Consider the following 12,068-nt stretch of genomic DNA (forward strand, 5'->3'; position numbering starts at 1 on the left):
CAAAACAACTGTGCACTCGCGTGCAACTGACTTTGACATCAGATACCTCTCAATACATCCGCGTAAAATTACCGGTATCGGATAAAAAATACGTTGAATCAGAGAAAAAATGGATGTTTGACCTTTGACCCCAAACATTATTTCTACAGTTTGTCGCTACCTTTGAGAGTGTTTGTGCGACTTTGGATACCGGTACTGTTCAGTACATCCGCGTAAAATTATTGGATAAAAAATACGTTGAACCAGAGCAAAATAGACATACTTTGTCATTAATTTTGGTAGTGTTTTTACGTAGAATTAATGGATAAAAAATACGTCAAATTAGAGCAAAATGGACGTTTGACCTTTGACCCCAAACATTATTTTCATACTTTGTCACTAATTTTGGGAGTGTTTGAGCAACTTTAGATACCGGTACTGTTCAGTACATTCGTGTAAAATTATTGTATGAAAAATACGCTGAATCAGAGCTATTCATATGTATTGGGGGGAATGGGATTAAATTAAAAAATGATAAACAAAAACATGGAAACAAAAAAAAAATATCTATTTATATATTTATAATAAAATGATTTGATACCAAAATATTAATACGAAAATTCCGTTTGGCATTGGAATTTATTTGGCACAAAAAAAATGAAAAAAATAAAAAAAAAAAAGGTATTAACTTTGGTCTCCTCTAGCAGGCATGCAATTTTTCAATTTTCAGGATTGAATAGGTACCGGTACCGGTATGCTTACGTATGCAGATAATACGTTCTATACCGGTCTTACTACTTACTGAATACAGCGCGAAACACCGCAAAGAGCGCAAAACAGCGCGAAACAGCGCAAAACAGCGAGAAACAGCGCAAAACAGAGGGAAACAGCGCAAAACAGTGGGGAAACAGCGCAAAAGAGCGCAAAACAGAGGGAAACAGTGTGAAGCAGAAAAAAATTTTGCAATGAGTTCGGGGCACCTTGTTTTGAGTTGGAGTACCACGGCAGCAAATTAAAAACACAAACCAAGGTATGTAGCCAGTAATGCTGTAATGGCAGGTCTACCCCTGCTGGTGACACATTTTGGGTACCATAATTTAGAACATTTCCCATTTGGATATGGTTGGCTTTAGGGTTAGGGTTAGGTAAAAGGGATCTCCAGAAGTATGTGCGCCAAGATGGCGCACAACCAGAAAATAGCATGTGTGTGTGTGTGTGTGTGTGTAGCGGATTCAGGTTGTGCGACATATTGCTGCACATACTTCTGGAGCACCAAAAAGGTAGATAAAATTTCGCATGATGACCTATAGTCGGTACATAACCTTGTAAATATACCGGAAATAGCGCCATAAAACCATGGCGAGAGGCGCCATGATTCTTTCGTGGCAGGAGGTGGTAATGACTGCGTCTCCTGTTTTGCGCTGTTTCCCTCTGTTTTGCGCTGTTTCCCTCTGTTTTGCGCTGGTTTCCTTCTGTTTCGCGCTGTTTTCCTCTGTTTTGCGGTGTTTCGCGCTATTTTGCGCTGTTTCGCGCTATTTTGCGCTGTTTCGCGCGGTTTTGCGCTCTTTGCGGTGTTTCGCGCTGTATTCAGTAAGTAGTAAGACCCGGTTCTATACTGAGTCCTTATATATCTAAATCTGTTATCATAATCAATTGCGCAGTTTTATTTATTTTTTGATTGAAAAATCACGTTTAGCAAAAAATTGACACTCCGTTTTCGAGCGGCTTAAATCGTGACTTCTAACTACGCTAACTTCGTCAAAACACCGTCATTCGATAGAGGGCGTTACCAATGTATATAGGTACAAAATTAGACTGATCGCGAGATGTCGCAGGAGACTCGAGAAACAATTAAAATTTAAATATTTTTTTTACATCAAAATAATAGAATTGACGCACACATTGAACCGACGTCACCCTGACGTCGCTCGCTTCGAAGACGACGTCATGTTGCGTCGTCGTTACAGATTTGACGCCAAACATTCGGGCGCCGAAGAGTTGGCGTATATTTGGAAATGACAGCGATATTTTGTTCGATTGGATCAATATCGGCCAAAATATACACATCAACAGTTTCCTGTGGATCTTAAATTCATGCCGTCAAATGTTGGAAATGTAATTTAATTAAATTTATTGAAATGGCAATTAACGAAGAATATTTTCGTTCGATTTGTCGATTCAAATTCCACCATTTGGAACGGCAGCATGGTTTAAAATAGAAAAATTGTAAGCAGTCAAGAAATGTTGCGTAAATATAAAAATATATAATCAGCGATAAATAACAAGAATCATTGTTGCAACACTTGCAAGTGAGTTTCGTTTAATGAATTTAACTAAAGTAATTTTTGCCAAATCTGTGTTTTGTCGTGATTTATGCACGGCGTACATTTTAATAGATCAATTTAGTAAAGTATCCGGTCATATACATGCTCAATAATATTTATCGTGCGACTATACGATGTGGAATATGTGAACGCTATCCAAACATTATCGGCTATGATCGGTGAATATTCGGATCTAAAGTTACGATAAGAGAAAATAAAACGAGACATTTTAGTATAAAAACAACTTGAAAGTGCCGCACCAGAAATCCAACGGTCATCATTATCACCGCCACTCGCGACGTGGATTGAACATCTGGCATTTTCGCAACGACGTAAAGCGTAACGCAATTTTCGCTCGAGTTGCGGTAACGCATGGAGGTGATTCCCCATCCGAAGTTAGATATTTAGTGGTGTAATGAAAAATGAGACAATTAAGATAGAAAAAATGATCTGATTGACGAGAAAAGTAAATGCACGTGCAGAGAATTGCATCAATGTAATATATTCCAAATTTGACGCGAATTGGACAACAAACGGCAGAGATATTGATTGAAGTATAGTGAAACCATCCAAAGTTAGCCGGTTTTACGGTACCGATTAACAGACAGATTAAAGTTTTGAATCTGTTTCAGTTTGATTCTAACTCAGCCAATTATTGAGGCATGGCTGGTCAGAATATTCTCATCGTAATTTAAAGGTGATTGTGCTGCTAGCTTTCTTGAATTTTTCATGTTAGGTTAAAGTCAAAATCTAATCATAGTAAAACTAGCTTGGACTGAACAAGTCCATAACCAGAGGAATTATTACCGTAAAAGCAGCTAACTTCGGATGATTTCACTATATTTTAATCAATAACTCTGCCGTTTGTTGCGCATATTGCGCCAAACTTATATTACATTGATTACAATATATTACATTGATCCAATTCTCTGCATCTGCATATAATTGTCTCGACGATCGGATCATTTTTCTGTCGTAATTGTCTCATTTTCTGCGATCTGTAAAGACGCAAATAAATATCTAACTTCGGATGGGTGTATCCCCGCCCTGCGTCACCGCAACTAGAGCGAAAAGTGCATGTGTGAAGACAAAACACACTTTACGTCGTACGCGAGTGACTATGATAATGTCGACCGTGGATTTCCGCCGCAGCACTTTCAAGTTGTCTCATTTCATTTTTTCTCATCGTAACTTTAGATCCGAATATTCACCGATCATAGTCGATTTTGTTATAGCCGATAATGTTTTGATAGCGTTTTTTACACTCGTCGTATTTAAATGTCGGTCGTGCATAAATCATGACAAAACACCGATTTGGCAATTGGCAACTTTATTAAAATTACTTTCATTAAATTCACGAAACAGAACTCATTTGCAACAATGATTGTTGTTATTTATCGCTGGTTATATACTTTTATATTTACTCAATATTTCTCGACTGCTCACAATTTTTCTGTATTGAACCATGTTGCCGTACCAAATGGAGAAATTTGAAATCGTCAAATAAATTTGATTGTATTAAATTTCCAGCATTTGACGCCTTGAATTTACGATTCACAAAAAACTGTTGTTGCGTATATTTTAGCCGATATTGATCAATCAAACAAAATATCGTTGTTATTTTCAAATATACGTCTACTCGTCGGCGCCCGAATGTCTGGCATCAAATCTGTAACGGCGACGCAACATGTCGTCGTCTTCGAAGTGAGCGACGCCAGGGTGACGTCAAGTTCAACGTGTGCGTCAGATGCTATTATTGTGATAAAAAAGATTATTCAAATTTTAATTTTTATCGAGTCTCCTACGACATCTCGCGATCAGTCTAATTTTCTCTATACATTGATAATGCCCTCTATCAAATGACGCTATTTTGACGAAGTTAGCATCAGTAGAAGTCACGATTTGAGCCGCTCGAAAACAGAGTGTCAATTTTATGCTAAAACGTGATTTTTTTAATCAAAAAATAAATTAAACTGCGCGATTGAATATGATAACAGATTTAGATACAAAAGTCCTCACTATAGAAACTGCCAGAAGCACAATATGACGCAATTTAGTCGAGATATAAACGATTAGAAATTTCATCCGAAGTTACAAACCATCCGAAGTTACCTGCTTTTACGGTACCAGTTTATAGACTGATTTAAGTTTTGATTTCGGTTTAGTGTGATTACAACTCCTTACAGCTTTAACTTTATGATAGTTATCTGGCATGACTGGCCAGAATATTCTAATCTTAATTTATAAGTAATTGTGCTGCTACCGGTACCTCTACAGTTCTAGCTTTTTGGTTTTTCATGTTAGGTTAAGGTCAAATCATGCCCCAAAATCTGTTCTCACATAAACATCCACCTCAGCGCAAAACTTTTGTCTTTCGTCAACCTATGGGTCGCGACCCAAAACTGGGTCACCTGGAAATCATCTCGGGTCGCTCGTTATTTCAACAAATACTTAGTAAAAGTTGCCGATTTCATTGACTAGTAAATTTTATTCTTCATTGTATATTAAGTATTAAAGTGTTGCTCATTAGTAATTGTATATGTGGTAAGTATCACGGAATAGAAACTTGGCAGTATTGACTTTGTTTGAGTGAACCCACGCAACAATTTCAAAAACTCCCTGATTACAAACAAGTGTGGATTTCTTATTTTGAGGTAATTTCAAGGCAAAAAAGGCCATTTGAAAATGATTGTTTTATATTAGTCATTCAAATTTTTTTATGTCCATAAGGTAGGAAAGCATATCCTTGTGTCACAAGATATTACAAAATTGATTTTTTTTTTTCAAAATGAGGTCGCCTGAAAAAAAAGTTGGGAACCACTGTATAAGAGCTTGCATGCATACAATATATCGTTTTCCGCATGTAATTGCAGGTAGAAACTCTGTACGTTCCACTGAAAATGAGATAAGTTGATTTGGGCATCCGGCATGAAAAATGCGGACCCTGATTTAACACAAGATGGGAGGTTTCATGTCTTGGTGTAAACACCACTCATATTTATCCATTCTACTGTTGTTTATGAAATCTTTTATTATGACTTGGACTCGAACTTGTGACTCTTGACATTAATGACTTGTGAGTTGACATGTGACTTGGTAATGCAGTGATTTGACTCGGACTCAAAGAGTTTAAAATTTGCTGCAAATCAGACTTGACTTGTGACAGCATTTAGGGACTTCTACCCATCATAATACTAATGACAAAGTGCTGCTGTTCCTACTTTCCAGCTTCTAGCTTGTTGGCTTTAGGTCAACTTGTATGAAGTGGAAAAGACTAAAAGTTTTATGGTTATCAGTCATCACGGTAAAATACCTGTTATAGGTTCCATAAGATGCAAATTTAACCTAAAGATTGTTTTCTATTTTTCAGAATCTAATCTTAAAAATGTAATAATGCTAGCTTTGGTGATATTTCGTATTCTCAATTTCATTGCTGCAAGTTTCTTTATTTTGTCAGCATTTGTACAATACAATGATCCAGATCCTGAGCTATGGATACCAGTATATCTGGCTCCTGCTATCATTTCTGGATTAATTGGTTTCAAGCCCTCATTATCTGAATCAAAATTCATAAAAGTATTTGACTTTGGATATATTTTCTTTGGAACTATTTTATCTGCGTATTTGTTGCATCAAAACTATCAGGATAATTTCATCCACTGGGTGGTGCATGATGAAGTGGGGAGGGAGTTTGGTGGACTTGTGATCGTTATATTTTGGATTATTTTTATGCACGAAACATCACATTTATCTGTGAAGAATTGGTTATCGTCGGTTTTTATTTGGACTCCGATTGCAATGTGGATCTATGTTTATAACAATCAGGAATATCGTGAACTTTGGCCTCAACATTGCCAGACTGCTCTTTATCCAGAAAAGACAGATAATAGTTATTCACAGGAAAAGCAAAGATGATAAGACAACTTGACCATATTTTGTTATAAGTAAATTTTTTCTAAGCAAGATCATGCACACCAAGTCTAAAGCAAAAAAAGTGGTCTCTAAATAAGTTACGGGCGGCCACTGAAGGGTCAAGAGCTGTTGACATAGTAATGAATTATATTGATTAAATTATGTTTTAGTAAATACCGAATGGCATAAGGCCTGAAGAAGCTCAGGTCAATATGACTAGGAAAACAGCTAATAATTGGAGTGTACTGATGCCGACAGGTTACCATGAATCTGTCATTACTACCGGTATGTCAGTATGTCCCTAACCTGCATGGGTCCGAAATGCCTGTTCTTAAATGTCAGTAAACCTTTCTGAAGCATTTTTTTCGAATTTTTCACTGCTTGATTGTCAATGTTCCCTCTGTTTATGATAAAAAGTAAGGTTTGAGTTTGGGAGTAATCAGGTTTTTACATTTTATTCTGAATACCTATGTCAAATTCTATATGGCTATTTATAACTGTTTTATTCCTGTTATATTTAGCTTTGAATTACAGAGTGATTAGTTATTAATATACGGTATGTAAAATGCCTCTTCAAATTAAAGTGAAGACTAATGGACATGCAATTAGGATTTTACAAGACCTGAATAGGTGAGTGTGAAGCAGGGATTTCCAAAACTATGTATTCGATATATCAAGTTTTAATTCCAGGAATAAATTATTCAGAATTGTCATTTACTTGATTTGATATATGATGGTAAAACCTATTATTATTGCAAAAATAGGGTTTATTTGTAAAATGTTTCATGAGGTATTTTAATTGTCATATTTAATAATAAAAAGCCAAGAAACGAGAGCAAAATAAATGCATCACAGCCAAAGAATTAAACAAATTACAGTCACTTTATTTTATGAGGACTTTGCTTGTGGCACCTGACCCTTTCGAAGGAAGCGAGGTCTCAGTTTAGGACCAGTTCTAAACCATTCTGCATTACCGCCTAACGTTTACTAAATTCAATTTCTATAAATCAATCATATATGAAAATTTCTCTGCCTAATGGACTGCCATGCATAATTTTGTTCATTTGATTTACATTTTTATGAATTTTTCTACTTATTCTTCGCAAACAAGGTCTTGACCAGGGGTCTGTCAAACTCACGGCCCTCTAATGCAATAATTGTAATATTTTGTAAGTTTTTTTTTGTTATCTAAATGTAATACATTTTTCAAACCTTTTAAAGTGAAATTTATTATTCACACAGAAATTGACAATTTACAGAAAGTAGTTTTGTATTTTTGTAAATTTTAAGTCTATATATTAAAAATTTACGATTTTTTGTAATGAATACAGTAAAATGCAAGAAATTAATGTTTAAATGGCATTTGAAATTTAAGGAAATAATAAAACTTCATTCGGCTGTTCAATTATATTACAATATGTGTCACAAACGACACCTATCTAAAAATATTCTTGAAGAACATTTTATCAAAATATAGCAAAAACTGTTTGCGGCCCTTGGCACAATTCCCAAAATGCAATGCGGCCCTTGACGCAAAACCCAAGAGTTTGACACCCCTTGTCTAGACAGCAGCCACTGATACACAAGGAGCTATTATGTTTTTGTCAAGCTTACTCTAGTTTGGAATATGTATTATCTTGTATAGACTAACACATCCTGGGTCAAGTGGTGGGTGTGAGGTTTTATCTGAATCCAGTGTTCACTATAAGAATATTATGACTGTATGCATTCCTCACAAGCTAAAAAACAAACTGCAAAAATTTAAAAAAAACTCTGGTTTCTGGTGTTCACTCTAAGAAAATTATGAGTGTGTTTGTTCCTCAGAAGCCAGGAAATAAACTTTGAAATTTCAAGAAAGCTCTGGTTTGTAGTGTTCACTCTAAGAAAATTATAATTACTTCCATGCCTCGCAAGCTGAAAAATAAACTTAAAATTCTGGTTCATTTAAGAAAACTCTGATTTCTGGTGTTCACGAGTATATACCAGGGTTTTCCAAACAAATGGAATCGAATATAGCAAAAACTGTTTCAAAATGCAATGCGTCCCTTGGTGCAAATCCCACGAGTTTGACACCCCTTGTTTAGATAGCGGCCACTGATACACAAGGAGCTATTATGTTTTTGTCAAACTCACTTTAGTTTGGAATATGTATTATCTTATATAGACTAACACATCCTGGGTTAAGTGGCGGGTGTGAGGTTTTATCTGAATCCAGTGTTCACTATAAGAATATTATGACTGTATGCATTCCTCACAAGCTAAAAAACAAACTGCAAAAATTTAAAAAAAACTCTGGTTTCTGGTGTTCACTCTAAGAAAATTATGAGTGTGTTTGTTCCTCAGAAGCCAGGAAATAAACTTTGAAATTTCAAGAAAGCTCTGGTTTGTAGTGTTCACTCTAAGAAAATTATAATTACTTCCATGCCTCGCAAGCTGAAAAATAAACTCCAAATTCTGGTTCATTTAAGAAAACTCTGATTTCTGGTGTTCACGAGTATATACCAGGGTTGTCCAAAATGAATCGAATATCAAAGCGCTGCGACTAAGTTATTGTACGCCCTGGCATGATTGGATAAAGAATCAGCTACCGATGTCTAGATAATATTTAATTTTGATTGAAATTTAATTTAAACTTCGTTCAGAATGCAATATTTCGCGTACATTTCAAGTAGGAATGGGCAATGTAGAATAATTTACTATTCTAGAATAGTTTCATCGAATCCAGAATACCGAATCCTATTCTATTTTTATATTTATTCAAATAGTGGGAGTTTTCCACATTGCTAGATTTAGATGTTCAAAAATTGTAAATGTATTACCATAAATGTGTTATTTATTTGGAAATATCCTTAACATTGGATTTTATTTGATACTAAACAGGCATTTCCCAGGACATTAAAATCTAAGAATATTTTAATATTTTTGCTTGTATGTCATCTCTAAATACTGATATGAAAATGCTAAATTAAGATGCGCGTTACACACTTTGATAGTAAGCGGTTAAATATAAAAATAGATAAGAAACGGCATTAAATCATTATTAATGTTGCCGAGTGTACTAAAACACACCCGCTGAGAATTAATTAGATGCAGGTCCAGCGTATGTCCACTGCAACCTATGCAGCCATGGTAAAGTTACCGTAAACGCCGATTTCTTAGTTAGTCATAAGGTAATAACATCTGAAGACTAATTCATTTTCTATTATTGTCGTTAAATATCATTATCTACCCAGACTTGGCCCTACTCACACTCAATACTCAACTATCTTCGCCAGATGCGGCATCATTTTTTAAATTTATCCGCGACTAAAATATTACAGACACTCGATCAAACGTGCGTCTATCTTGAACGATAGAAACGGACCGAAAGATATGTAATATTTTGAGGGTGAAATTTAAATGCGACAGATTGTCGTGTTTTGCGATATAACTTTGTATTTCGGAAACTGGAGTAATAAAAGTAAATTAATCGCAAGTGATGTCATAACATTTCACGCCTGGCTTTTGGTTTACATGCATCATTTTTTGGGGAAAACTCGCTGGTCGCCGAAAATCATTTACAGTAATGTAAAATGAAGCAAGGCACGCCTGTAAACAATTGAAGATTGTTGCAATCAGATTATGGGAATATCGCCAATAAGTTGGCACAAATATAAACCCTAGCTAGATAGCAAAGCAGGAAAACGCAAAAATGGTGCGATAACGAGTCTTCGCCGTAAGGTGTACTTCACGACTTCTTGTCCAGAATACGCCGATTGAGATTACAGTGTTTGATGTTTACCGATTTTACGGGTTCTTTGCGATTCGGCAAGTTTAATTAGCCGAGAGAAATTTCCGCGCGAGAAAGAACTTTAAGAAGCTTGTCTTTAATTGATAATTAGAAACCCGAAATACAAAAATTGACCCACGGCGAAAACGCAAAAAAAAAACGCAAAAATGGTGCAATGACAAGTCTTCGCCGTGAGGTGTACTTCACCGACTTCTTGTCCAGAATACACCGATTGAGATTACAGTGTTTGAAGTTTACCGATTATACAGGTTCCTTCCGAGCAGACGCAAGTCTAATTAAACGAGAGAGATTTCCACGCGAGAAAAAACGCTCGTCTTCAATTGATAATTAGAAACCCGAAATGCAAAAATTGATGCATGGTGCTGGAGAGGCGGAAACTGAATCCTGTTATGGTGATATTTCGTATTCTCAATTTCAATGCTGCAAGTTTCTTTATTTTGTCAGCATTTGTACAATACAATGACCCAGATCCTGAGCTATGGATACCAGTATATCTGGCTCCTGCTATCATTTCTGTATTAATTGGTTTCAAGCCCTCATTGTCTGAATCAAAATTCATAAAAGTATTTGACTATGGATATATTTTCTTTGGAACTATTTTATCTGCGTATTTGTTGCATCAAAACTACCATGATAATTTCATCCACTGGGTAGTGCATGATGAAGTGGGGAGGGAGTTTGGTGGACTTGTAATCGTTATATTTTGGATTATTTTTATGCACGAAACATCACATTTATCTGTGAAGAATTGGTTATTGTCGGTTTTTATAAGGATTCCGATTGCAATGTGGATCTATGTTTATAACAATCAGGAATATCGTGAACTTTGGCCTCAACATTGCCAGACTGCTCTTTATCCAGAAAAGACAGATAATAGTTATTCACAGGAAAAGCAAAGATGATAAGACAACTTGACCATATTTTGTTATACCGTATATGATCGCGTATAGGCCGAGTTTAAAACTCAAAAAAAAAGTTGCCCAACTAAGGGACCGTCTTATGCGCGCATAACTCAGATAGCACCAAAAAATCGGCTCCTTCGCGCATCGAGACTTTGATCACGCAACGAAATGATATAATGCTGACTTGCGGGTAATTGCAACAGCTACAGACCATGCTTAATTCTCACGATAAAGAGCGTGCACGCACACACCACACACGCGATCGCTTGTCTAGGTGTGATTGTCTGATCATTAACGTGACCGCTTGTATTTGATTAAATTTAATTGTATCTTTTGCATAAGAGCAACAGCATTGATCTACCAGCCGTCTCGTGGTCAAAACGTTATCATTTGTGCACAAGTAAGAATCAGATAGAAGTTTCAGGTAGAATAATACTCACAGCATTAATTCTTAACAATAAAACTGTAATTTCAATCATTATGAACAACCATTTACGGTAACTGAAGAGTTGAAATAACATATGAATATGATGTGATAAATACTGTGCTGTACGTCCATGGGTTAGGCAACAGCTGTGTTTTCGGTTTTTTCCTGAATCAGCAAAACGGAAGGGTCATAAATCAATCACTTTATTTCGTGGTAGCCGTTTTCTTTCTGAAGTGCCGTTATCGGGCAGGGAGTGCTTCATTGCACCGGCCACGTTTTTGTTTTTAGGATTAAAACAAATAACAGCTGGTATACAAAGTCAATTAAATAATCGGCAGACACTTTGGCATACATTATAAAATATATCAGCCCATATATGAAGCTCACACAAATCATGTTTGAGAATACTTGCGAAAAATAACCAAATTTATTGCCGTGTCCGCTCAGGATATCTCGACTACCTTAATATAAATAATGATTGTAAAATATTTTCAATCAAAAATGTCCTCATGTTATACGTTTGGTACTTCAAGTCGGCGCTGATTTGATTCCTTTCATGTTGGCAGTAATTTAGTTGTGCCGCAAAGTGCTGTCTTCCATTACGATAAAACAGAAAATATAATCGAAAATTGTTTTAATCAAAATGTGGACAGCAGCGCTATACAAGAAGGTAGCGAATCGCGATATTTGAATATTAAATTTGAATTGAACATCATTGACTGTAATAGATGCGT

At 35.8% G+C, this 12,068-nt stretch overlaps 1 protein-coding gene and 1 pseudogene across 1 annotated transcript; both read left to right on the forward strand.

Annotated features, from left to right (window-relative positions):
• The first annotated feature begins 5,666 nt into the window (after window positions 1-5,666).
• Window positions 5,667-6,736, forward strand: LOC144431961 (transmembrane protein 220-like). The gene has a single exon (XM_078119845.1). The coding sequence runs from the start codon at window positions 5,697-5,699 to the stop codon at window positions 6,216-6,218; it is 522 nt and encodes a 173-aa protein (XP_077975971.1). The 5' UTR covers window positions 5,667-5,696; the 3' UTR covers window positions 6,219-6,736.
• Window positions 6,737-10,361: 3,625 nt separating this feature from the next.
• On the forward strand, window positions 10,362-11,823 carry LOC144432019 (transmembrane protein 220 pseudogene; annotated as a pseudogene).
• Window positions 11,824-12,068: the final 245 nt, after the last annotated feature.

Source organism: Styela clava, chromosome 14 (genome assembly GCF_964204865.1).
Source record: "Styela clava chromosome 14, kaStyClav1.hap1.2, whole genome shotgun sequence".
Taxonomy (NCBI): Eukaryota; Metazoa; Chordata; class Ascidiacea; order Stolidobranchia; family Styelidae; genus Styela; species Styela clava.

Excerpts from the sequence above, each read along its gene's own strand:
- LOC144431961 (XM_078119845.1), top strand. The coding sequence starts at position 5,697 with ATGCTAGCTTTGGTGATATTTCGTATTCTCAATTTCATTGCTGCAAGT.